General features: G+C 39.1%; 2 protein-coding genes across 3 annotated transcripts; one reads left to right on the forward strand and one right to left on the reverse strand.

Annotated features, from left to right (window-relative positions):
* Positions 1-7039: 7039 nt before the first annotated feature.
* mis12 (MIS12 kinetochore complex component) lies at positions 7040-12571 on the reverse strand. 2 transcript variants are annotated; one of them, XM_034680846.1, is made up of 3 exons: positions 12105-12571; positions 10102-10347; positions 7040-7331 (listed from the first exon to the last, which is right to left on the reverse strand). In XM_034680846.1, exons 1-3 carry the CDS (start codon positions 12525-12527, stop codon positions 7311-7313), a joined length of 690 nt encoding a protein of 229 aa, XP_034536737.1. In that variant the 5' UTR covers positions 12528-12571; the 3' UTR covers positions 7040-7310. The 2 variants fall into 2 exon arrangements, with proteins under 2 accessions (XP_034536737.1, XP_034536736.1); XM_034680845.1 differs by lacking the exon at positions 7040-7331 and having other exon boundaries at positions 9616-10347; positions 12105-12569.
* A 1943-nt stretch (positions 12572-14514) lies between these two features.
* ppm1g (protein phosphatase, Mg2+/Mn2+ dependent, 1G) lies at positions 14515-25818 on the forward strand. The gene is made up of 13 exons (XM_034680843.1): positions 14515-14667; positions 14958-15090; positions 16398-16467; positions 16729-16814; positions 17680-17809; positions 19062-19173; positions 19519-19721; positions 19913-20229; positions 21452-21554; positions 21893-22024; positions 22180-22309; positions 22618-22717; positions 23830-25818. The coding sequence occupies exons 2-13, from the start codon at positions 14980-14982 to the stop codon at positions 24028-24030; spliced, it is 1695 nt and encodes a 564-aa protein (XP_034536734.1). The 5' UTR covers positions 14515-14667; positions 14958-14979; the 3' UTR covers positions 24031-25818.
* Positions 25819-27751: the final 1933 nt, after the last annotated feature.

A 27751-nucleotide genomic window follows, 5' to 3' on the forward strand; every position in this document is an offset into this window, starting at 1 on the left:
CTGGCCTCGACCGTCACTCTGTCTCTAAGGAAAGTGTGACTGATGTTCTGCTGATTCTGTTTGTGTTCATCTAACATGAGCTGTTTCAGCCCATCGGGCAGCAAAGAGTAATAACCTTCAAGGAAACCTTTAAACTTAAAAAAGGGGGACAAACAGATGCAGAGAAATGAGTGTGAGCAGAAGAAAGTTTAATGTAGCGTGTGTGTATGTGTGGAGATGGCACTCGATGGACAGATGGTCCTTTGTGACTCCTGACACCTGCCAGCTGCTGCTCGGCTCCTCTTCACCTCTTTTTCGCCTTCTCTTCTCACCTCCTCAGGTCTTTCCTTTTCTCTTCCCTGTTTCTGCTCTATTGGTCTGACCCTTTTTTTCTTTTTTATCCTCTACTTTTATCTGCAAACAAAGACTTTCAGATGATCAACTAGTTGAGTAAGGAGAAAGTAGGTATGCTGTATTCAGGGCATCTGGGGCCAAGGGTGTGCTTGATGTGTTTAGGTGTTCAAGGCCACATACATATTTTAGTACACTCTGTTTTTAAAATGATTTTTGCTGGCAAAAAGGAAATATTTAAGACAGTTAAATGTTCAATCAAAGAACAGCTATTTCCACTTCAACGTGGCTAAATCTGCGATGTTAAAAACTGTTTTTATGCCCTCATTAAGCGGGTGTTTGCGTCAACCAGAAATAGATGTTTGTTTTTCTTCAAAGTGGAACAAGTTTAAAATGTTGGTCTGTTGCCGCTTTGTGGTGAGGAGCAAGGGTTTTACAAAAAAATGCTGTGGTTTGACAGTCATTTGACCTGTTTTAGAGCATCCTGACTTACTGGCACAGTCGTTTTTTCATGTTTGTTCTGTAAACAACAAACAATGCCACCAAAACAACAGAGTGCTGACTGGCCGACAGTGCACAAAACTGTTGAGTGCCCTGCATTTGCACAGTGACAGAGACAGGAGTGTTTAGCAACTAATAAACATAAAGTAAGAGTTAATTGGAGGTTGAATTAATATCTATTACATCCCCCCCTTATTGTATTCATTATCTTTGGAAGGTTGCAATCTTTCTCGTGCTATATTATAGCTGGGAAAGGCTCTGCCTCCCCAATTCCAACCTTCTTAAGACATGGATGGATGGATGGATGGATGGATGGATGGATGGATGGATGGATGGATGGATGGATGGATGGATGGATAGATGGATGGATGGATGGGTGTGTGGGTGAATTTATGGATGGATGGATGGATGGATGGATGGATGGATGGATAGATGGATGGATGGATGGATGGATGGATGGATGGATGGATGGATGGATGGATGGATGGATGGATGGATGGAAAAGATAATGACAACAGATACGAAGGAAATGAACAGCTAAATTCTCAATGGGCTTTTAAAGAAAGAATTCCAACATATTGTTGAAAGAACCAAAAAAACAGTCAATAAAAAAAAGCCATTTTTTTCACTCATTCATGAAAAAGTTTGGATATTGATGAATTGTCAACAATGTCAAGTAGGCAGGCCTTAAATGTTGCTTGGTCTTGTTTTACTTCCTGCACGCCGATGTGGGATTGCTGCGAAATCTCTGCTGAGATAAAATGCTGACAAAAAAAAATTGATTACAACCCATAGACTGTATAAAATATGGACTTAGTATCCGTGACGTCACCCATCTGTTCCTGAGAGCTGTTTGGAAGCAAATCGACGGCAGCAGCCATATTGGAAATGCGGAACTCAAACAGGCAGAGTGTGACGTAGTGTGAACCTCCTAGCCAATAGCTATGCGTTCCCGACCGGGAGTCACGTCAGTCATGTCCTTATTTGGGCAAAATTGGTAATCTTAATATCTTCTGAACCGTCACGTTAGAAAAAAATTCACCCCCCGTTCAGTGTGTGCCATTAGAGAGATTAGCTTCATAGAGCCAAGCCGTTTTTTAAACCAGGCTGTAAACATGTTTATTAATGCTGCAAAGATCGGCTTTTTCCCATTCATTTCTATGTGGTTTCCGGTGTTTCTGCAGCCAGCCTCAAGCAGATTTTCGATGTATTGTAGTTTATAGCACTTCCGCATTGGCTTCATCGTTTGAGACCGGAGGTTGCCGCTTGTTACAACCGCATTCCCAAAAAGTTGGGACTCTGTGTAAAACGTTTCTAAAATCATAATTTAATGGTTTGCAAATCATGTAAACCTTAAATTGTTTTGAAAATACTTCAAAGACAATATATATAATATTGCAAGTGCAGAATTGTATTGCTTTATGAAAAATAGATGGTCATTTTATATTTGATGTCAGCAGACACCCTGTAAACATTTGAGAACCAAGGAGACAAGTCTCTGGAGTTTTGATAGTGAAATGTTGTTCTATTCTTGCCTGATACAGGATTTCAGCTGCTCAACAGTTCGGGGTCTCCTTTGTCATATTTGTCATTTCATGATATATTATATATTCTTGTACTATAAAGCCATACTGTCGTAATAAGTGCAAAATGTGGTTTGGCATTATCTTACTAAAATCTGCAGTTTGATTCAATAAAGTAAGACCATGACTAAAAGGTAGGAGAGCTTCAAATCTAGACTAGTCGCAACCATAAACTGTATAAATAATGGACGTAGTATCCGTAACCTCACCCATCAGTTTCCGAAGCGCTGTTTTAAAGCCGATCGTCGGCGGGAGCCACATTGGAAATGCTGAACGCAACCTAACTGCTGGCGAGCTAGTGTGAGGTAAAGAGGCAGGCTTTAGATCCTCCTAGCCAAAAATGTTCCCGCCTGTCAATCAAGTCAGCTCTGACTCTCATAATGGAAAACTCGTAATCTTAACATCTTCAAAATTGCAGCGTTAGGAAAAAATTCACCCCCATACAGTGTGAGCCTTTCGAAAAATGAGCTATCCAGACTAATATTGTTTTTTGAACCAGGCTGTAAATGTGTTTATTTCTGCTGTAAACTTCCTTTTTTTTAAATTGGACTTTAAGTGGTTTCTGGTACTTCTGGAGCCAGCCTCAAGTGGACACTCGAGAAACTGCAGTTTTTACACTTACCCATTGACCTCAATTCTCGCAGCCGGAGGTTGCCGCTTGGTCGCAACATGCCAACCTGAGGATGTCCCTTGGGCCAAGGTCTTCCACAATCTTGACTGGCCTGCAGTCACTTGCCACCCATTTAGCAAGCTCTGTTGTTAACTTCTTAAATGTATTTTCTTCCACAGGTCTGTTATGCAAACTTGCACTCAAAGATAGCGCTCTGACTGTGTGTGTGAGCCATTCAAAAGGACAGTGGTGCCGTTATTTTCCATCATTGCAGCAGGAAGAAGGAAGATGCTGTAGCGGTTTAACTACTGTGTGCCAAAAGGGACAAAATAGCATACAATAAAAAATGAACTCAATTTCTGATCTTAATTACATTACATCACAGAAAAGAGAGAATTTGTTTTATCACATCTCATGTCACCTGTTTCAGACAAGTTGATCTTTGTTCCTAATTCTGGTCACAGTTAACTGAAGTTGAAAAAAATGCTTGAAATGTAAAGACAGTCTCTGCTGCTGGGGTGTGATTGTTTCCCTGCTGGGTGACACGTGGGTTTAAAAAACTCTGAGTGAATTCCAGACTCACTCTCACAGCCTGAGAAAACAATCCTGTCGGCTGCCTGACCGTCACTCTCTCCTCCTCTCTGTCTGTGTGTGGGACGGACAGTCACAAAGGACAGCTGGCCGGCTGAGCCTGGATGTATTCCTGTGTATGTGGAGGTATCTGGGGTTTGAGTGTGTGTGATCCTAAGGGGTTAGAGGTCAGGCTGTGGTTCACAGGGAGCCACGTTGTTCCCCTCCCAACAGGAAAGAAGGGCACTGTCCATATGCTGTCTTCACTCTCACACACGTACAGATTCACACGCTTACACATTATACACACTGGCACAGTCGCAAAGCCTCACAGGTACACAAGAGTAGCACACAGACTCTCTCACATAAAAACTAAATCTTAAGATTGAATCTAAAATTTCAACATGTAAACAAAATGCTGGATAAACTATAAAAACAAAGAAAAGATATCTGTTTGGCTTTTAGTTGGCATTTAGTCACAACCTCTTTACATTGAGATCTTGCTGCAGTGCCATAATGAAGCTCTCCTGTATCAGCCTTGGTACTTTTGTTACATTCGTGTTGTAACATTGGTGTCCCAGAGTGCGCTTTTACAATGTGTCATGGCATCGTGAAAGCTCAAGAGTCACAACATGTAAACTTGCAGCTGGACGCACACACACACGTACACGCACACACAACCCCATACTATCCTACCCTTTTGACTGTTAACAGTGACAGTTTGCCTCCGTCTTATTATATCATACACTATATATTATATCATATCGTGTTATTACCACTGATGCCGACTCAGTGTCGGAACAACTTTCCTCCCACATTACACCTCCATATGTTTTACATAGCGTAGGAGGCGTGACAGAGGCATTACAGTCCTGTTTTTATCAGGCAATGTAAAAGGGCTACATTTTTTCAAACTGAAAACTAAACTTTGAAGGTGCCTTGCAGAGATTTTGACCACAGAGAGTGCTAGAATACATGACAGGGCCACGCACGTTAATGCTTGCTACCAGAGTAAAATGCACGTCGGAACTAAACATCATGTTGCAGACAACATAAATGTTGTGATTATATAGAAATGCCACAGAAACTGAATACTACGCCTGTGTCACAGGATTCACTTAAATTAACTAGGTGAACTCTTAAAATTGCAGTTTATGTCTCCTAGTTTTTTCCTCCCTAAGTTTGGCTCTGTCCACAAACAATTTAACTACTGTGAAACTAATTCAAAAATCTGCTGTAGCGACAGAGAACTTTAATCTTTATAAATGTATGCTTCTTATGTGTATCCACTCTGAGCCTCAGAGACAGAGGTGTGAAAGTTTGAGACCCTGATGTGAAATGAAGACACTTTCTCCCTCGGCCGTCTGTCTCTATTTAGTCCTTTCTCCCCTCAATACAAACAATAACACTCCTTAAACACACTCACTGACCCAAGTCTCTCTCTCTCTCTTTAATATTTCCTCCAGTTAGCTCTATTCTCTCTGACTACAGGAACCAACATAAGCACAGCGTGCACCACAAGTGGACAGCTGCACACAGCTGTGCCCTCAGTGTTTGACAACATCTTTTAAAATCTTTAGAGGAATTACACACATACACACGGGGCAGAGTTGAACATTTATTGTGTCTTTACACACTTAGTAAAACAGAAAACAGCTGTGTTCACACACACACACCTTGTTACAAACACAGAGGAGGCTCTGGGCTGATGACAAGCGGGTTAGATATTTTTAAGTTGAAGAAACAAATATCCAAGATGAAGACATGATAGACTGCAGCTGCTGTAGCTGTGATCCAAGTCTACAGGTTATAAACTCCAAAGAATATGTTGCTATTGTGATGTTAGTGTAAAAAAAACATTTGGACACTAGTTTTAAAGTACTGTTATCACTGAAGCAGTGGAGACAGTTAATACTGCAAGATTTTTAACACCAAGATCGCTATCCAGAATATTAACTTCTTTACCACTTATTTATGATAGTGTATACAGAGCTGTGAACATCCTCTCATCATCAAATCACACTATGTTTTGATACAGATATAGATCCTAGTAGTGTTGAGGTACTCAAGACCGGTCTTGGTCTCGAGACCAGTCTCAAGGCCGCTTATTTAAGGTCTTGGTCTAGTCTTGGAATCAAAAGCATTTTCACTCTGTCTTGTCTCAGTCTCGGACTGGGCGGACTCTGTATTTTATATCAAGACCGGTTGAGACCACCATTGATGCACTCGGTGTCCCTGTCATTACTGTGATAAGAGAAAAAATGAAACTTAAGGAGTCAAAAGAAAGGCAACAAAGACAAAACCAAACCTTGTATTTTGCTGTCAATAGTATTCAAAGCTAACTTAAACAAAATAAACAGAAGTCTTTTATTTTGTTAACTCTCATAATGAGTTTTCATTGATATGGTCTTGGTCTTGACTCGCTCTTGCCCTGCCTTGGTCTTGGTCTTGTCTCGGTCTCGATCCCTAAATGTCTTGGTCTTGTCTTGGTCTCGGGGCACTCTGGTCTTAGACATGTCTTGGTCTCGGTTAATGTAGTCTTGACTACAATACTAGATCCTAGTGAGGAGGACTTGACTTGATGACCATTATGGCAACCAATTTAAGAAACATTGTGAATGTAGACCTTTAAAGCCCCTTTAAAAAAGTTTTAACTTGTTATGAAACAGAATGAACTCACCACTGATGCCTTTTTATGACCCACGATAGCAAATAAGTCCATCAGCAGGAAAATTGATTATTTCTGTTTACTATTTTTTATGCTTGTAACTACTGCTGTGGGGTAGGTGTCCAATAAGGAGCGGAAAAACTTGAGTGACGTTATTTTCCTCCGAAACATGAAAAAGTGAAAAATGTTTAAATGCAAATTGTGCACCTTTGGCTCTGCCAGATATATTTTTTTTGTTATGTATTTTTAAAGTATTTGTCACTATAAACAAATTCAACCTATTTTAAATGCACCACATTTTCAGCTGTGATGCTCTGCTGTTGCAAACAGAACTTATAGTGTAGTAAGTTATGGAGACAGTGCTCTCCTCTCAGGTAAATACCCAGTGACACACTCCCCAGGTATACCATCTGCATTATGTCATATTCTACAAATAAGTTTCCCTGTCAGTGCAAATCTGAAAACATGAACACAGATACTGAAACATGTCATGCAGCATCATCTGCCGTTAATGTCAGGGGTGAAAGAGATAGAGATATCAGAGGCCTTCACCTACAGGAATAGTCTTGTCATTTTAATGTTGCGCAAACAAAGCAACAGCACTTAGTAAAATGTAGTGACAGCCTGAAAGGTCATCCTCTTTTCTGCTGAGGAGACATATGCAGGCACACAGAAACAGAAACCAGACCAGTACTCACACCTCCCCATCTGGACTGAAAGTTTCTCAAGTCACAACAGGCAGGTGGGACACACAGACAAACACACAGAGTCCAGGAATGCTAAAACAAATGTTTACTGTTTACACTGGACCTCCAGTTGTTGTTGTTTATGTACTTTCAGTTGTAATTGTTGTTTTTGGGGCTGTAAATCTGACAGTCAGAGCTTCTAGCTGCATCACACTCAATTATATAAATAACACATGAAAGCTTCAAGTTATGGATGATGGTTACTCATCTCATTGTTCCGTAGTCACAGGGGCGGTGAGTGTCATGTTTGATCACACTACATGACTAATGGACATGAATGTTTTCACAAACTCCAACGCCCCCTAGTGGTCCTGTGCTTGAAGCTATAAAAGACAGGAAAAAGTCAAGTTTAAAAAATCAAGAAAAAGATAGAAATACTTGTAATTACTACATTTTTACATTAAAAGATGACATGCTGATACCTTTCAGAGTTTAAAAAACACAAACTGCCCATCCCTACATTTTAAATGTAATGCACAATCAATTCAAAAGTAATATACCGTTATCAACTTGTATGAGTTCCTACTACATTTAGCTTTAAACCAATGAACTACTCATAAATTTATCAACAGCTAGCATTTTGTCATTGTGGGAAAATCATATGTACTCTGATTAATGCTGTAGAAATTCATGACAATGAAACAGCTTACACATTTCTAAGACCCTGAAACTAAACCAGCTTGATGGAGTGAAGGCATATTAAATGTTAAATGTGATTTTTACAGGCTAAGTTTAATCATCATTTTGGCCTTGATGATGATGATGATGATGATGATGATGATGTACTTACTCAGGTGCTGTCTTCTAGAGTCTTTGAGTTGTGTCTTTTTATAGCAGAGGAATGGGACCCAGTCATTAAATTGTTTGCAAATGTGTATTCTCCACTGATAAAAATTAACATTTTCTAAATATTGATATGCATCATATACTGATATAATGCATTTAAGTTTCTGCAAGTTAATGCTAAAGTGTAACTCCTAATTTAACATAAATCACCACACTGATTTTGCACAAAAATGCTAGTGCTCACAGATAACTAGTTCGTTTTAATTTTATCGTTAGAAATAATTGTTAAAGAAAGTATCAAAAAACATGTTTTTAAAATATAAAGTTTTTTTCTGTTGTCATAGTCAGTTTTTTTCTAGTATTATTACAGTAGAATGTATTATTATTATTTTCCTTAACATGCTGATTTATTTTTTTGCCTCCAGGCCACATGATAGCATATAATGAACCTCACCTGTTTCTGTTGTTTCACCATGCCCTGATGAAGACCCAGTGGAGTTGAAATCGGTGGACATTTCCTTTTTTTCTGTATACCTCTTTTAACAAGTCATGCCCTGTATGAATTCAAGTCTTTTTAACCAATTTCTTGACTCAAGCTGGTGTGCCTGAAGGCAGCCCCTGTGGCTTCCCCCTTTTTTTGATTTTTTTTTTTCACGTAATTCTTCAAGAGCACCTGGCTTCTACCTGGAGTTTACTATTACCTCCCTGAGCACACTGTAACTTTGTTTCTTTTTTGAGTGTTTGTACTATACTGTCCAACTCCATTACATCTATGAGGTTAGTGAAAAACAGTGAGCTCTGCAATACTTCAATAGCACTGTAGGTTACATCATCACTTTATTATCCTCAGCAAGACACTGAAATTAGTAACTATCACGAAGGAAGGATTCAGTGCAGAACTCGAGCTTGGTGCACCTTTTAGACTAGGAACTGAAGAGATGTTTCAGCTTTCTGATGTGTCAACCATCTAGACATGCACAGTGGATGGAGGGGACTGAGTGTTCGGTGTTAAAATGCAGAGAGCGCCCTCCCCTGGAACCCTGTGCATCTTAAAAAATTATGCTCTCGAGAGAAGGGACATAAGATGACATAAGATAAGATAAGACAAGACAAAATAGTCCCCTCTTCATTGAGGATTTTTACGCCCGGTGTGCGTATGTGACAAAGACACGTCTGTTTAATCTTTGATGGTTGCCTTTTTTGCCGCTCTCACCGTACAAAGCTCCGCGTCTACAGCTTGATTTAATCCAGTTTGGTGAAACATCAGACACATTTAGTAAGTTTGGATCAACTCTTTGACATCAAAGAGTGCCGCGAGCTGACTGTCACTGCAGGTGCATTCAATGTCGTAAAACTGCAATGCTGACCTGTATTTTGCGTTTATGACATTTTTATTTGAATCAAGAGAATCAGATATAGTGGTCACATGAAGAAAGTTTCCTTTTGACTTTTTTGCAGGCTAGATTATTTAACTTAAGATATTACAAAAGCAAAAAGTGTTAAAAGAATGAAATGTTGACGATTTTAAAACCCAGATACTGATATCAGATCAACTACATGAATTATTCAAAGATAGATAGATTGTTGTGGCAAAGGGCAAAGTCTGTCTACATATATACATATATACACATATATATTTGGTTATATATCACATAATATTGTGAATTGCTCAAAAATCCAGTGAAAAACAGTGAATTAAAAATGAAACAACTATCAGAGCAATACAGAAAAGGGTAATAAGATTAGATGTTTTCTGATTATCAAGCTTGATTTTTGAAGTTGAGGGTATGAGAAGATAGATTACAGAAACATACAAAGAAATCCATTCATCTACTGTTTTATTGACATTTCACTGTAAAAGGTAGGTAGATAGGTAAGTGATTTTGCTGGCAAGTTTTACACATAAATAGAAAAGCTGTCCATGGCTAAATTATGATAGTTGGAATTATTCTAAGTCATCTTTCCACGGTTGTCTTCATAACTAACAAGAGCCAAAAGTTATTACAAAACTCAATATAACCAGCTAGGAGTTCCAAGCAGTAGCTCTGTATATATTTTGTCACATTAGTTATATTTGAAGCGTAAATTCATTTCTGATGTATTATCAACAAAATATATAAAGACTGGACTGAAAAAAATACCTAAATATTCAGTGAGTCGAAATATTTTTGTCCCCTTAAAGGCAACCAATGTCTTCTGAAGTCTCTTGTCAATTTAAAAAAAAGACACACTACAAAACTTTGTAGTCATATTGTTTGGTAAGCTCACAAACCAGAGCTCAATTTAATGTGGTGCCTTGTGACAGACCTCCTTGACAGCCTCTTGTAGTCTCTTTACGGACTCCATCACCAGCCGAAAACTTTCCTGGAAGCTGCCGTTACCTTCCTTCACCCAGGCTGCCTGGAGCTCTTTGACCCACGTAAGGACCCCATCCAGCTGCTTCTGCACCTCCTTCTGCTCCTCCAGCTCAGCCAGCAGGGCCTGTCTGGCACAGACCTCTGCTTCATAGGCGCTCTGGAGGTCAGCATGTGACGACTCCAGCCTCAGCACTTCCTGTATGGAACAGAACCACATTCAAATCATAGACAGAAAAAAATGTCACATCTCATTTACAGCCACACAATGTGGACATTCAGAGGGTTGGAAGTAAAATGAATAGTAATCCTATCATATCCATACAGGATTTATAGTAAACAGCTGTCATGTTGTAAGTCTCTGGTATTGATAATCATAATAGGCCAATATGGGGAGTCAGGTATGGATTCCAGTTATAGAAAAGGATATCAGAAATCATGTGAGGACTATGGGATGCAATTGAGTGCTATGAAAAATAAAACTAGCAGGGACACCACTAAATTAGATATATTTGTTGATTGTCTAAAGTGTCTTTAGAATAAGCTAATAAGATACTGATGGTATTTATCTATTGTAACATTCAAGTACATAATATGCATAGAGACAGATCATGCCTTTATATCAGCCAATAGTGTTATGGCTCTCATCTAACAGTAAATTTAGATGTCCCAAAATCCAATTGTGGCTGACACCATGATGATTTTTCAGTCTATGGTAAATTTATTTTATTTTAAACTAATAGTTATTTGGCAAGGATCCGTTATGTTTTAATTGTTGTCAGGATCTGAAATAAGGGGGACTGTTTACAGTGAAAATGCACTTGTCAGTCGCATCCATGTTTGTAAATTATCTCATGTGAAGGCTTCTCTAACTTACTTGTCACATTAAGTATTGGTACAAGCATGGAACATACACACATACAGAAACATCTGAGAGGACCAACAAAAAAATCAGAACACCTACCATGAAAATGTATTAATCCATTAACTTAGTAACAGCATGGTTATATGAGTTGCATACTATATGCTACAGCCTATCTGTTGACTGATTTTAGGCTGATGAGGGATATGTATAGTGAGTATATTCTCTGAAATATACTGCCATGAAAAGATTTTAAATTATCTTTTGATCAAAAAATAACTGGATTGGATTAGAAATTGTATCACCATATGAAGCCTATTTATATCCAGCTTGAATACCTACATCTATCAAAGGTCAACTCTTCTCTAAACCAGGGGTTCCCAAAGTGTGGGTCGGGACCCCATGGGAGGTCATGAGATGTCTTCCAGAAGGTTTTTTTTCCAAGTTAGTTATCTAAAAATATATTTATTATTTTTATTTTATTTCATTTATCTTGTTTTCTTATGTTTATCTTCCTTTTTGTTTGTACTTTTAATTTTTATCATTTATTTTTTATTGTTATTATTATCTTTTTTTTGTACTTTTTTTCTTTTTCTTCTCTTTGTTGGTTTTGTATTACTTATATATAATTTATTAACTTGTGTTCAACAAAGAAATACGAAGAGAATGCAATAAAAAAAGTTGAATGACAAAAGTTATCTAAAAATAGTAAATTTTACTCATTTATAGTAAAAAGAAATATGGACAAAAATAGTAGCAAAACCTTGAAAATAGAAAATGTAATGAGTTTTCTGCCTTTCTTTGTTGCCAGATGATTCCTAAGTTTAGAACAATTAATTATCAAAAGCATCAGTAGCGGTAGGTTCATTCATAAAGGCACAGGAAACAGCCACATATAGAGTAATTTTCTGCAGACCAGCTAAATGAAGCCACATTAAACCACTATGAGGGACAGTGGGGGGAGCCTTTGGCACCTATAGTTTGGGGATCGCGGGCTGAAAAGTTTGGGAACCCCTGCTCTAAACTATCAGTCTGAAAAATCCTTTGCCTTTTGTGGTCCAAGAGGTATCATGTACACAGAGCTGGTGTCAAACCTGTATGTGTTGATGGTAGGTCTTGTGGGACTGGTCCTCGGGCAGAAGTACGTTTGATGGCACGGTGAGACATCTGTCGAGCAGCAAAGCCTCCATCCGTGTAGACAGCTGCTTGAATCGCTCATCGAGGAACTGCTGCAGTTTTCGGCTACACTCCCTGGCCCGGGTCCGGAGCTGCTCATCGGAACCGTCCGGCCCGCCTCTGCTGAGCTGCCTGACACACACCATTTCTACGACGGGCAGAATATCGTACAGGCAGTCCTGGAAGGCGCTGTAGACCCGGAGCATACAGGTCTGCGGAGTAAAGCCGAAAAACTGTGTCTCGTACAGTTTTAAAGTCGATGGATGTACGCTGTCTGACTCTTTGGGCACTTCTCCTCCTTGAGTATCCATCTCTATTTCTTCCTGGGTTTCCCGCGCCATGTTCAATCGAATGTTTATCTTGTTGTATTAGTTTCTATGACATGGTGCTTCAGCGCCCCCTGCTGGCACGGAGTGTATTTCTAGCTCTAGCTGCAATGCTGCAATATCAAACATGTGTTAGTTGTGTATTTGCATTCAAGTAAATACAGTGGTGGACAAAGTAAACAGTTTCATTACTTAAGTCAAAGTATAGATACTCCAGGTCAAATATTACTTCAATACAAGTGAAAGTTGCTCTGTCAAATTGTTACTTGAGTTAAAGTATTGAAGTACTTGCTTTTTAAAAAAAATCTCAAAACTTTTTATTTTCACAATATATAAATGCAGTCAAGACTACATAGGAGTACATTCTGTTAAATTATGTTTATTTAGAAACCATTACTTGAAATCTCAAAAAACTATACCATAGAATAAAAAGAGCAACTAAGTTACTCCAAGCACAGGCAACTTAGTTTGAAATGTTCATCTGGAATGAAACAAATGTTACGTAGCTCAACAAACTTTCTCAGGTTGGACAGTGAATTTTTGTATGTTTGAGCAGAGTGGGAAACAGGGAGAACGGTACATATCATTCTTCATTTAAAAAAACTCTAACATGCGCTGAAGATATGACCATGGGTGCTTAAGTGGAGAATTACAGCCATCATTACCACCTCTAAATGAACTGCCTGATGTGAGTGAAACATGCTCTGTGTTTGATCCACGTTCAACCGTGGAGACGCACCATATACAGGTATGACTAAACCACTGAGACAAACAGAACTACACAAACACATTTTACTGTCTTAGTGATCAGATTTCAGAAAAGAGAAGGAAATTCATGAGCTGACTTCAAAGCAAAAGTAGTGAGTGAATAGAGCATTGATAGAAATGTAGTGGAGTATAATATACAATAATTGTTTTCTGATTGTAGTTGAGTAAAAGTAATACGTTTCACTTAAAAAATAATACTCAAGTAAAGTACAGATACTCAAAAAATGTACTTAAGTACAGTACTCAAGTAAATTTACTTTGTTACTCTCCACCACTGAGTAAACTAGGAAAAGAGTATACTAACGTTGTGTCCGTCCTTACATTCCTATCCTGTTTGTGGTTTAGTGCCAAAACAATTGGTTCTTCCTTGCAGTTAAGAGTGTTGAGAAACTGGGTTTTGCTGAGCTAACATTTCTTTAACAAGAGTCAATGAACTAAAGGCTATTGTTTAGTATTTATTCAGGCCAATGCAACGTGAAAAAGACCTAAAACCATACAGCTATAGTCATGTCCCTTATTAGGAAACGTCATGAGCATGTTATCCTGTGATGTCAATGCGTTACTGTGATAATTCTGGATAACTATGGAGGTCTATGGTTAAGAGGTCGAGCTGCATAAGGTTAAACGGTGAAAACATTTCTAGTCTGTTGACAAATAGTTCAAATTTTTAAATATAAATTCAGCATGTTTCATTATTAACTTGGTGTTACTCTGCTTGCTGTTTTTTATTTATTTTATTACATTGTTTTATTTATTGTGTTTTAATATTTCTGTAAAGTGACCTTGAGTGTCGAGACCGGCGCTTTTAAATAAAATTTATTATTATTTTTTGTATTATTTTTTCTTTCTCATGAAGTAATTATATTTATGAATTGTATTATAAGATAAGATAAACTTTTATTTTCCCCGGGGGGGAAATTTGTCGTGGATATAAGTGCAATGCTGCTCACAATCAATACATTCATTCATCATACCAATATACGATAACATCCATTGTCAAAGATTAAAGAAACATGTAACTGTGGCATACCAATGACACAACAAATACTAATAATATAATAAATACCAATAAGATACCAGTGTGGCAGTAAAAACTAATATCATATTAACATTAGTGTAATGTACTTTTTATATAATTAATTTCATAACAATATAAGTTGACGTGTTTTTTCATTTACTTACTAAAGGGAACAAAGTTAGCGCGTGACGTACACAGAGACCACACCCCCTCGTTGGAACGAAAGGGACATGCGCGCGCACTTCCTCCACAGCTTCTCTTCGGTCTGTGTTGATGATAGCGGCTTCTGCTTCTACACGTGCACTGTTTCCTATGTGAATCTCTCTCCTTGGGGTTCTTTCATAAGCTCATCCTGCTCTGTCAGAAAAGGTAAGTTTATCTGGATGTTGACTGTTTGGTGTTTTTAGAACTGCGCAGCCGCTTTCCTAGCGGGGGCAGAGGTTACTGCTGGAAGTTTAGCCGGTGTTAGCATGGAGATGTTAGCTAGCTGATGCGTCTACTTTTTTGTTGTGTTGCTGCTAACCTCGGCTAGCTAGCAACTGTAACAAGTCGGGCTATTTAATGCAGTTTGAAGAGTGACACATGCACCTGGTTATACGTGTTGTCTTTTTTACATAAAGCTAGGATGAGCTGTTTGATCTGTGTTTTCTTCTCTTCAGGTGTAAAGCCATAGAAACAACCATGGGGGCTTATCTGTCGCAACCTAACACAACCAAGACCTCGTCCGATGGCGGCAACAGCAAAATGAGTTTCGGGTACTCTGCCATGCAGGGCTGGCGGGTCTCCATGGAGGTGAGGCACAAAATTAATGACGGCTTCAGAGACAAGATGCCGCTCTTTTTACTGAACACATCAAAGACAAAATGTACTTTGTGTTTTAAATGGCGGGATGAAGAGCGACCGACCTCGCTTTGAATTTTTTGTCTGCAAGGGGCTGGTTGATGTCAATCCAGAGTACACTGAGTTTTTCACAATGAACTATACATTTTGTAGTTCATTGTGCATTGTTCAAGTGTAGATATGAGAGTTTTCCATGAATCCTCATCAGTTTTTAGCACACTGAGTTACATTGTTAAAACATCTCTCACACACTACACGTAGTGTTGCCAACTTTCTCACTACTAAATAAGGGACAGGTGCACGGTGCCATGGTGGTGTGAGCATGATGTGTGAATTCAGTGTATATTCATATTCTGATTCAACTGGAAATGCAGAAAGTGTGTATATTCCCTTTAATACTTACTGTATCATTATGAAACCTCATATGAATAAACCTCAAAGAAACCACAATGTGGCTCTTTACATCAAAAGAAAAATTAAATGCAAAATAAGAATATGACTCATCAAACTATTTTTCCATGGATACTTTTTGCTGCTCTTGATTGACTCAAGTAATCGTTTGTCCTTTTGCACAGCCAGAGAGAAGTCCTTACATGACAAGTCATAGTTTACTTTAAGTTCTGTTTCTTGAGTCTGACCATTTAATGGCTATCAGAGAGAAAATCCTCTCCACACTTTTTTGCAGGACTTGGCGCATTTACGCTGTATACAACTGATGTGCTAAGGGGGCCTGTGATAAGATGAGAGGCAGTGTGATTGGCACATGATCTGCCACTGCGTTTGATCTGATCTAGGATCTGTATTTACAGTCTGCTGTATTTACAAGAGTTAATAGTCAATATATGGGACGATTCAGGTCCTGTATGAAGCAAACCAATTTAGCCTAATATACATGATGTCCCGGCTTATATTGGACAGTTGGCAACCCTACATATCTCACAGCCTACACAAGTACTGACTTCTGTATGTTGAAGTGTGAACACTGCAGGTTTGTCTCATTAGATAAGTCCCTAAAGAAGAGATGATCAAACACAGAGCAGAATCATGTCAACCCTTAACAGGAATACACCAGCCTTCAGCTGATCTATAAAAAGCCTGGATGCAAGTAATTTGGTGAAAAGATGTACAGGTGCTTGAATATAGAAGTATTGCCTGACAATAAGTTGAGATTATGGTTATGTCCTAAACAAGGACGGATATAACTTTGTCTAGTGTGATACTGTCTGCTAAGCTGTATTTAATTCTGTATTTGTTCACAGGATGCTCACAACTGTATTCCAGAGTTTGATGAGGAGACAGCCATGTTTTCTGTATACGATGGACATGGAGGTAACACGTACTGTAAATGTATAGTCTGCTCTTAATAGAGATTTAGGATATATTGAGACATTGAAAAGTATTTCCCCAAATGTATTGGTCTCTTCTTGTGAGTCATCAGAGATATGAATACTCTTTTTAGTTTCTGGATCACACCACGCCTTTGTTTAGTGTCCGGAGTTTCCCCTCTTTTATCGGTTTACACACCTCTTTGAGATCTGTATGTACGCACACCTCACCTGAGATTGTATATTACCTGTTGATCTCATTTAGGAGAAGAGGTGGCTCTGTACTGTTCAAAGTACCTTCCTGAGATCATTAAGGAGCAGAAGACCTACAAAGATGGCAAACTGCAAAAGGTGAGAAGCTACACAAACATGACGTGGCTCAAGTTCGTCAAAGTAGAGATGTTCATGATCCAGAGGTGTGGTGCTGGACTGTGGTTGAAAATATTCCAGCAGAATTAGTGCAACATTATCTGGTGAAACTGCTATTGTGATCTAATAAATGGAATTATGAGTCTTCTTGCTTGGTTATCAAAGAACATACGGAGATTATCAATAGTTTTTGAATATGTATTTCTCAATTTAAACATAAAAATGTTCAGAAAATACATTTTGAAAAAAATAAAGCTTGTACGACACTGTTTTCAAAATAACCTCACAGTTTAAAAGTTGAATAGAAACACGTTTTCCCCATAAAAATAACTATTCCTCCAAAGTGCAAAAACTATAGCTGTACAGCACATAGCTCAAGTATATCTGTAAAGACTAAAAATAAAGGTATTTCTGAATAGTGCAAACTGAGATAGTGTAAGTCTCTGAACTTAATAAAAGCATCCTTCCACAGCTCAAATGCAGTGACACGTCTCATGTGTCACAAATTAGTTGTGTTGTCAAGCGTCATAGCAACTTGAACTTCTTCCTGTTCAAGGTAGCTCTACCTGAATCCAGAATAATCCCAAATAGCAGGTGTTGTGTTTATATGACCACCAGCTCCACGTTGGCTTGCTGGTCATGCTCCTGCTCGTCAGCATCCACGTTGGTCACTCAGCACGCTGGATAGTCATGTAGTATAAACATGTTGTATTATGAGACTCACTTTCCAGCAGTTCAGCTACTTGCAGATGAAATAACTCAACAATTTTGAAGATCATCTTCATCATCATTATTATGCCTGCTCACTGTACTTTTTTTGACAACTCTATTTGTATGTTGTGTCCAGGCTCTTGAAGACGCCTTCTTGGCCATTGACAAAAGAATAACCACAGAGGATGTCATCAAAGAGCTGGTCCAGATTGCTGGAAGGCCAACTGAGGAGCCGCCTGTTGAAAAGGTGGCAGAGGAGGACGACTGTGAGTAAAAGTCCCAACAATGTTCAAGAGTTAATCTTTGGTACAGATGTTAGTTGTTTGAAGCATATCACAAAGATATGCTGAGAGGTAACAGAGTGTTGACGTTCAGGCAGTATAATCCTTCAAACCAGATCAAAGTCATCCTGACCATCACTAACGCTGACAAATAAACAAGCAGGGTTGGAAGTCAAACTAAAAACTAGGTAGTTCATAAAATTAGGGCTGTCGAAATTGACGCAATAATAATGTGTTAATTCAAATTCTCCTTACCCCCACTAATTTATTTGACGCACGATTAATGCGCGCACGTTAAGTGTATGACCCTCGGCCCGCCCCGTAGTTTGGGAAATCAGGAATCGATACAGCAGTAACATAACATTGTGGATGACAAGAAGAAATGAATAAAGATGGTGTATTGAATGGTAGGTTCAGCTTTAAAGCAGTGCCAGATGGTTTTCTGGACAAGACCAAAGTTATCTGCATTTACTGACGGAGATGCATGGACAATGCGTCTGTTGTTGTGATGCATGAGCTCAATCCCTTTGTGTTGAGCTGCTTAAAAAAACAGGATGTTTAGTTAGTTGGATATTACATGGTGGTAGTGTAACGCCGTAACTTGTTTAATCTCTTTGGAACTGTTAAACTTCAACAGCGTTAACTAGAAGCTGAATTAATTATACTTAAGGGCTGTGGGGAAGAAAGAGCATGGGAAACTTCTGCTGTGCGTCGTGATGCCTTTTATGACTCTTCCTCAACACAGGACAACAGCACATCGAACACATGTGACATCTTCACTTCAACTCAAAACCATATCACCCTGAGCAACCTTAAAGAGGCAGTGCAATATATGAAATAGAAGTATTTTGAATTTCATTAAAGAACTCTGATACAAATACTTAGACCAAAATAAATCTCATCTTACAGTAGAATTACTAGTATTATTTTGGATTCTGCAATAATAATAAACATGCATTTGCATAAAGCAAGCATATTTGTCCACTCCCATGTTGATAAGAGTATTAAAAACTTGAAAATGATCCCTTTTAAGGTACATTTAGAACAGATATAAAAATGTGCAATCAATTTGAGATTAATCACCAGTTAACTATGGACATAATACGATTAGTTGCGATTAAATATTTCAATCGATTGACAGCCCATCAAAAAATACAATAGACTCTGAAGTGTCCACTGCTGGTAGATTATAATCAGTGATGTGATACTGATAACATGAATCCATTTTGTGTTTCAGTGGAGAATGAGGAGGCTGCCCTGCTCCATGAGGAGGCCACCATGACCATAGAGGAGCTGCTGGTCCGCTACGGCCAGAATCTCAATGCTGTCAAGCATGCGAGTGCCATCAGGTAGCTGAACAAACATCTGACATTTCATACCAGGACTAAAGTGGATGTGTGATCGAGAAGTCTTTGGAAGTCTGTGAAATTAGGGATGAACTACATAGAAATGTCCCTTTTAATGAAACAAAGTATCCTTACCAGAGACTTTGTGCACATTATGCCATACTGTCATCATCAGGTTCTTCAGTCCTCTTTCTGGCAGTTTCTCTTCATGATTAATAGCACATTGTTCTACGTGTTGTTTGACTTACTCAGTTTGATGAATTCAGCTGAGTCAGATTTGTAGACATTTTGAGAACAACTTTTTTCGCTGAAATAATAATTTATTTTGTCTTTTCTTTTTAATCCTAGTGCGGCTGCTAAGAAAGCAGCCAGCGCACAAGCTGAAAGCTCCGGAGAGAAAGAAGAAGGTGGGAAAGCTCAGAAGAAAGAGGGGTTGAATGGAGAGGTGGAGGAGGGGAGCAATGGGAAAGGGAAGGGAGGTGAAGGATCAGCATGTGGGTCCAAGCTGAGAGCCTGTCGGAGAGCAGGGACAAGTGAAGGCAGCACTGCAGGTATGGAGTCTCTACTTAAAGTTAACTTAAATGTTTAAATGAGTCCACCTTTTAGCCTAGAAGGGTGTTTCCTAAAAGTGAACAGAATGAAAATCTTGGCTTCTGTCAAATGTATCTTTTATACTCTCCTGCTCTTTCTTTAACTCATTTCCTTCAGCACTAACATGTTAAACCTGGTCTCTCCTCTACAGCAGCCGCCTGTGGAGGCTCCGGAAGCTCAAACGGAGCAGAAAAGGCCGGTAAAGCAGAGGGAGATGCTGGCCCCTCGTGCTCCTCTCTGTCCTCAAAGGCCGCAGGAGACTCCAAGTCCAGGTTCTTTGATGACAGCGAGGAGTCTGAGGAGGGAGAAGAGGAGGAGGGCAGTGATGAAGAAGACGGCAGTGAAGAGGAGGAGGGTGACAGCAGCGAGCTGGAAGAGGAAGAGGATACAGAGGAGGGAGAGGAAGACTCTGAAGATGAAGAAGAAGAAGAGGAGATGTGTCTACCTGGAATGGATGGCAAAGAGGAGGTTTGTGGAACAGAGGTGTCTGAGTGGAACTTATTAGTGTAGCTGTCGCATGCAGTATGCACAATGTTAAGTTTGTAGCTATAGGCAGCTACGGCTTACTAGAAACCCTTTAAGAGTCTGTGTGAAGGACCGAGCCGGTCCAGCATTTACATAGGATCATTGAACTGCTTCCAATGTTGATTAAACCTGTAGAATAATTAGGGTTGCAAAGGGGTGGAAAATTTCCATGGGAAGTTAAGCTGGGGAATTTTGGAAATATTCCTTATCGGAAACTTTCCATTGGAATTATGGGAATTAACTGGGAATTTACTTGAAAGGTATCATATCCAAGCATAAATATTTGTTTTGTTATAAGCAGACATCCATCCTAAATAATACAATTAAAACAGATTTATTTGTAAGTAGAACTTTATCAAGTGTTAAATATTTTGTTGAACAATCAATTCTTTCATTGAAGAATAAAAAACATGAATGTTGAGTTAAATATATTACTCACCCCCCCCGACCCAACCCATTCCAAAGTTGACAAAAATGCAATCCCAACAAAGTCCCATTCAAAATGTTAAATGAAAAGAGCCGCTCTCCCTCCAAAAAAGTCCCATTCAACATGCAAATAAAAAAGCATCTTCCCTCAAGCTTCTAAAGCCTCTGCAGAATTCTAGAAATCATCTGTGCATGTGATGGAGGAATGCACAGTGCATGTAGGGGGCGTGGTCTCAATAGTCCTGCAGTACTCAGTGTGTTATGTGATGGAGGAATAGCATAAATATTCAACTGTACTTGCATGAAGTCTGGTTGTTTTAGTCAGGATTATGCTAAAATATATTTTCCCCAACTACATTTAAGTTCCCTATTAAGAGCCAACCTTTAATTTAGTAAATTCCTGGTTTATTTCCAGAAATTCCTGTTAATTCCCATGGACAGTTTCCAACTTTAAAAATTCCCGGAATTTTGCAACCCTAAGAATAATATCATTTAAGAAAGGCCTAAAATAACAACACATTATTTCATTATGAGAATTACCCTCATACTTCCACCTGATTTTGCAATGGTCTTTCTCTTACATGTTTCTTAATCATTAGTATATTTCACTCTGGGTGTTGGTTTAAATTTGAGACGGATTTTAGAAAAGATTTTGATCTTTATTATTCGTGGTTGGTTGCTCAGTTGGTTGGAAAGAGGAGTCCAGAGGTTTTAACAGTGTCGTGTTTTCTATCTGCAGCCTGGCTCAGACAGTGGAACCACGGCTGTCGTTGCGCTCATCAGAGGAAAACAGCTGATCGTGGCCAACGCTGGAGACTCCCGCTGTGTGGTGTCTGAGCGAGGTAAGTCCAAAATATCTGGGTACCAAGTTACCTTGATGGAAGTGTTCAACTGTTTATGGTTAAAATGTCTAATAATTGAACACAGTAGAAGTATAGTATTTATTGTATTTTGTTAGCTAGTGTGTTGCAGGTCGGCTTAACATCAAATGATGATTCACTCCAATGAGGAGAATTTGAGGTTACATTTTATGTCATTAGGGAACCATAAACATGAATGAAATTGGGGTTTAGTTTATTTTTAAGAAGTCTTATCTTCACTGATAATTTCTTTAATCTTTAAAAAACACAATGTAGTCAAGTCAAAAAGTGCATGAATTATGAGTTCTGTTTCGCTGTAGGCAAAGCTGTGGACATGTCATACGACCACAAACCAGAGGACGAGGTGGAATTGGCTCGCATCAAAAACGCTGGAGGGAAGGTGACCATGGATGGACGGGTCAACGGTGGACTGAACCTGTCCAGAGCTATCGGTATGAACAACTTTGTGTGACTTTTGGATGATTCAGGTGCTTGTGAAATCAGAGTTAAAGTCAATATCAGCTCAGATGAATGTTTTCACTGAGAAGTCACATCCAGGATGTTTGTAGATAAAGTGTATTAATAAAACAATGACTGTAACTCACAGGTGACCACTTCTATAAGAGGAACAAAGCTCTGCTGCCAGAGGAGCAGATGATCTCTGCCATGCCAGACGTCAAAGTGTTGACACTTAACGAGGACCACGACTTCATGGTTATCGCCTGCGACGGTATCTGGTAAGTTTGAGTTACCACCTGTGCTGTGTTCAGAAATTTATCATTTACCAGGATCGGGGACTAAAACATGTTTAGCAGCTCTACACACACTGATGGTTCAAACTCAGCTGGCCCCGATTCAGGCCTGGCAGTTAAATGTGTGCCTCTAAATGAAGAGATCATGACCTACAGGCAGGAGGAGCATAAAGCTAACCAATGAAATATAAAAGATGGAAATTAGCCAGGATGATGCACATGATGTTTTTCATCCTTAGATTCTTGTTTTTTTTATTGAGTGTTGATGTTTTCATGTTCACGTTTGTTTGCAGGAACGTGTTGAGCAGTCAGGAAGTGGTGGACTTCATCAGCGAGAGGATCAAACCAGACCAGAGTGGCAAAGTCAGAGCCCTCTCATCCATAGTGGATGAGGTGAGAGAGAGAGAGAGAGAGAGAGAGAGAGAGAGAGAGAGAGAGAGAGAGAAAGAGACCCTGTTACACACAACATACGAAAACACAATTTTAATGTGAAAAAATCAAGTTAGTCATTGTTCTTGTAAGCAGATTGACAACTCAGGAATAGTATTAACACTTATTAAAATGCATTCACTTTTTGAAAGTCTTCTGCCTAAAGAGTAAAGTCCTTATATTACCTGTTTTATTCATGATACTCAAAACTGAGTCAAAGCTTTAAATGTCTGCTATTTTATCAGAACAACATTCACTGGATTACATCACTGCTAGCATGCTAATAATGTATAATATACAACAGACCTTTGCTAAACTTGTGTAGGTGGTAAAATAGTGACCATTATTTGGGAGATAAGCTCGAGTAGCAAAGACGTTTCAACACGGCTTTAAAATCCTTTTTAACTCAAAAGGCCGTGGTAGAGATAGCCCGTGTTTTGGTTTAAACCCCCACCCTGTTAACTGCAGACTTTCAGCTGGATGCATCCCTCATAAACGTCTTTAGACGATCATTAAATACTTATCTTATGAGGATATTGAATCTTAAAACTCCCCGTGTTTCAACAGCTGTGTAAACTCCACAAACACTCTTACATTCAGCTGAAGGTCTCCAGTTTACAGGGTCACTTTTAAAACCGTAACACCGGAGAGAAGCATTTGCGGTGGGCTGAGAGAAGACTACTGTTACAAGCTGCTAAATCAAGTGAATCACAGCTTCTTCTTTTGAAAAGTACATACACATACAAAACAGATAGAACAAAGTAAAGAAAGAGAAATCAAGTGAATCACAGATGTGTGTGTGGCATTATTGTGGACAACGGGCGGAATAAAAACACTGCGGTTAATCTACCAATCAGACATGTTCAGCATTGCAGGCCCTGCCCCCCAGGGGTAAAGGGGTAAAGCCCCTAGTTCCTGGGTAAAGTTCCTCTGGATGAAAAACGCCTAAACCCACCTCTTATCCTGACAAGAAAAGCTCTAACCTGTAGTATTCAGTAGGTTTAGCTTTAAGACTTGAAGGGACTATTTCATTCCTTTGTTTGTATTCATCTTAAACCTTATTTGTTGTCCTGCAGCTGCTGGACCACTGTTTGGCCCCCGACACATCTGGAGACGGGACAGGATGTGACAACATGACCTGCATCATCATTACCCTCCGGCCACATCCCTCACCTGCTCAGTCCGACGACACAAAGAAGAGGAAGCAGCCCGAGAAGACAGAAGGGACTGAGCCGGAGGAGAATGGAAACGACAGCAAAAAGGCTAAAAGTGACTAAATGCGAAGAGAAACTGTAACTGAGAGAGCAGCTTGTCCCTGGCTACCCATGACACACCAGACACATTCTCCTCAACTAAATCCTGACCTCACAAAAACATCAAACCACCCTGAAACAGAAATGACAAACGCTACATGCAGTAGCTCTATGAATTGGCTGAAGTAACATCATCAATGTAGTTTTGCCCTCTGTTCATGGTGAATTCTTTCTTTAATCCCCTTCCGTAGTTTCTGTTGTTTGCTCTTGTTGGATAAAAGCTGGACTTGCTGTACTACTTCAGTGGAGGCAGACTCACTGGCATGCTGAGTAGCTTCTCATTTTCAATCTAAATGAGGGAAGATGCAGAGCGAAGCTGCCTGCAGAGATTAGTGTATATTTCTAAACATGTTGGAGACATCTCTCCACATTCAGACGATCTGCTCAAGTTAAAAACATTTTTACCACGTGACGGTGTCACTTTCTTTTATCCGCTGAGATTTAAGAATAGCTCTTGTAGAGACCTGTGTCTGATTGCTGTTCACAGTTTACAGTGTGACATGCATAACTGCAGAATTACAATATAAATGTGTGTTTCGCTTCCATTATGAGACTTGCGCTATGCCCCATGTGGCGACCCGAAATTACAAAGCTATCATTGCGTCCTATCAAAGTGCCATTAAGACCATGAATTCCTCTTGAAGGCAAGGCTTAATGTCCTCCGATTCGGTGAGCCCAGGAAATGGACCCGGCATGTCTGCAGATAAAGAGGCATTGCTTAAAGCTGCTAAAGGAGATGGGTTGAGAGGATGTTGGTGTCCTTTGTGAGATGCAGTGAGAATGTAAGTGCTAATCCAATTTTTCATTGGTTCCCTGTTTCAGGTTCCTCTCTTAATTTTGACATCACACCATCAATTTGTGCGTGGTCGGGTCAGTGTGCGTGAGTCACAGTTTGGACTCCAGCAAGGGGAACTAAAGGATTTGGATGACTTGTCTGGCTGTCCTAGTTTTCCACACTTTTTTTGTTTCTCCCCATTAACATTCGTTCAAACCTGAGGATATTTCTTCAGTCTTTATGGTCACCTTCATCCTGTCTTTTATTTTCCATTCCTGCTTTATGTCTCGTCTTGATCAAAAACATTTCCAGAGAAAAGATGCCCAGGTTTTGGAGCTAGCTTTGTTTCAGCTGTAAATTGTGACAACAAGAATTGTGAGCGTGAGGTAGTGAAAAAGACCTGGACCGATCCTCGACATGCAGCTCATGTCCAGACCTTTTAATCTTCCTCCATTAACGCTACCTGTCTGTCCTCCTTTTTCCATCGTAACACCTTTTAAAGATCACCATAGGACATGTGTTTTAAGTAAAAAAAACAAAAACAAAAGTAATTCCACTCAAAAGCATATTTTTCCATTTCTGATGAATTCATTTTTTGCAGTTTTTATAAAAAAAAAATTGCGAGCACACTCTGAAAACACCCTGAGGTTGGACAGTGGGGAGGATGCATACGGTTATTTTTGAGTGGAAATACATTTTGACTTTGAGAGCACCAAGACAGTGTAACTGTGTAGAAGATTTGTTTTCTTTATTTACAGAAGCTTCATTTAAACCACGTTGTGTGACTGTAAGTTTGTCTAGTGTACTATTTTGTCACCATGCCCTTTTTTCTGTACATAGTTTTTTCAATACTTGTAATTTGAAGAAAAAGAAAAAAGCTTTTTCTTTGTAATTGTGAGTCGACGTGACATTTTTGGTGCATACTCTTTTGACACCAGTATGTAAGTACATACAAATACATTTTTTTAAATAATGAGGCTAATGTATTTCTGTGTGTTTCTTTATAGTCAAATCATGGTGCATTACCTTTTTATCTAAAGCTTTGTTATGACATTATGTCTAGACTGGTAGTCATTGCAAAAATTGATCAACAAAAACCTTTTTATTGTATAGGGCATTTTTGCCTTCATTGATAGGACAGCTGAAGAGAGACAGGTAATTTAAATCATCAAATATTTTTGGTCTACATACCATCCTGTTCTCATTGTTAAGGATTCTATGGTTGCCCCAAAAGTTAAACACACCACAATTTAAGATAACACTAAAAAATAGAGGAAGAGGAAAGGAAATACCACCAGGGATAATGAAAACGGTATCAAGAAGTGTAAATGCACCAGTGGTGGACAAAGTACACAGCTTCATTACTTAAGTCAAAGTAAAGATCCTCCAGGTCAAATATTACTCCAATACAAGTGAAAGTTGCTCTGTCAGATTATTACTTGAGTTAAAGTACTGAAGTACTTGCTTTTAAAAATACTTAAGTACTCAAAGTACTTTTTAAAATATCTCAAAACGTTGTATTTTCATAAAACATGAGTGCAGTAAAGAATACATAAAAGTACATTCTGATACATTATGTTTATTTAGAAACCAGCACTTGAAATCTCTGAAAACTATACCATGGAATAAAAACAGAAACTAAGTTACTCTAAGCACAGACAACTTAGTTTGAAATGTTCATCTGGAATGAAACAGTGAATGTTTGAGCAGAGTGGGAAACAGGGAGAACATTTCAAACAATACGTATCATTCTTCATTTCAAGAACCTCTAACACGGGCTGAAGATATGGCCATGGGTGCTCAGGTGGAGAATTATAGCCATCATTACCACCTCTAAATGAACCGCCTGATCTGAGTGAGATTTGTTCTGTGTTTGTTCCTTGTCAACAGTGGTATCAGATTTTGGAAAATAGAAGGAAATTCATGAGCTGACTTCAAAGCAAAAGTAGTGAGTGAATAGAGCATTGATAGAAATGTAGTGGAGTATAATATACAATAATTGTCTTCTGATTGTAGTTGAGTAAAAGTAATAAGTTTCACCAAAAATAATACTCAAGTAAACTACAGATACTCAAAAAATGTACTGAAGTACTGTACTCAAGTAAATTTACTCTGTTACTGTCCACTACTGAAATGCACAAAGAAGAACTTTTGTACCAAAAACTTAGTTCCCTCTGTGTGTTAGCTTCTGATCCTGCAGGTGGCAGCAAAGACGTTTAGCTCAGCTCTGCTGATGGATGGATCGTGTTTGATCCTTTAAAGCAGGAGGACATGATCGCGTGCCATAAAGAGAGAAAACACTTCAAAGAGTAAAGCTGCTAATTTCACTGACTCTCACATTTATTATTATTTCCCTCCAAATTAATTCACATGATCTTATATTTATGGGAAACTTTAACATTTGACATATAATTTTAAAAACAGAAATTCTGAAGACAGTTTGACCCTCATGGCACAAGACCACATTCCTTCCCATGAACACAACGTGGGTTAATGTTACATTTTAGACTTCCACCAAAGCAACAGAGGACAGACATTTAGTTCCCATCAGCCTCAGGGCCTCTCTGTCCTGCCATATCATTGGCTACTGCTCAAGAGTCCTGGTGGTTGCTCTGTTCCCCAAGGATCACTGTTACTGCAGGAACAATAGAAAGCAAGAGAGGAAACACACCCTGTCCTTGGAATCTAAAAATGTCATCTCACACACATGCACACCAGAGTACACACATTTTGTCCTGTCTGCAGCAGGAAGGATGTTTTTTTCCTCTTGTCTGCAGATTAACGGTTTCAGTGGTGTGTGTGTGTGTGTGTGTGTGTGTGTGTGTGTGTGTGTGTGTGTGTGTGTGTGTGTGTGTGTGTGTGTGTGTGTCTCGTATCGTAGAGTGCGTGCTGAGTTGGTCAGTCTGAATG

Source organism: Notolabrus celidotus, chromosome 3 (assembly GCF_009762535.1).
Source record: "Notolabrus celidotus isolate fNotCel1 chromosome 3, fNotCel1.pri, whole genome shotgun sequence".
In the NCBI taxonomy this organism is placed as follows: Eukaryota; Metazoa; Chordata; class Actinopteri; order Labriformes; family Labridae; genus Notolabrus; species Notolabrus celidotus.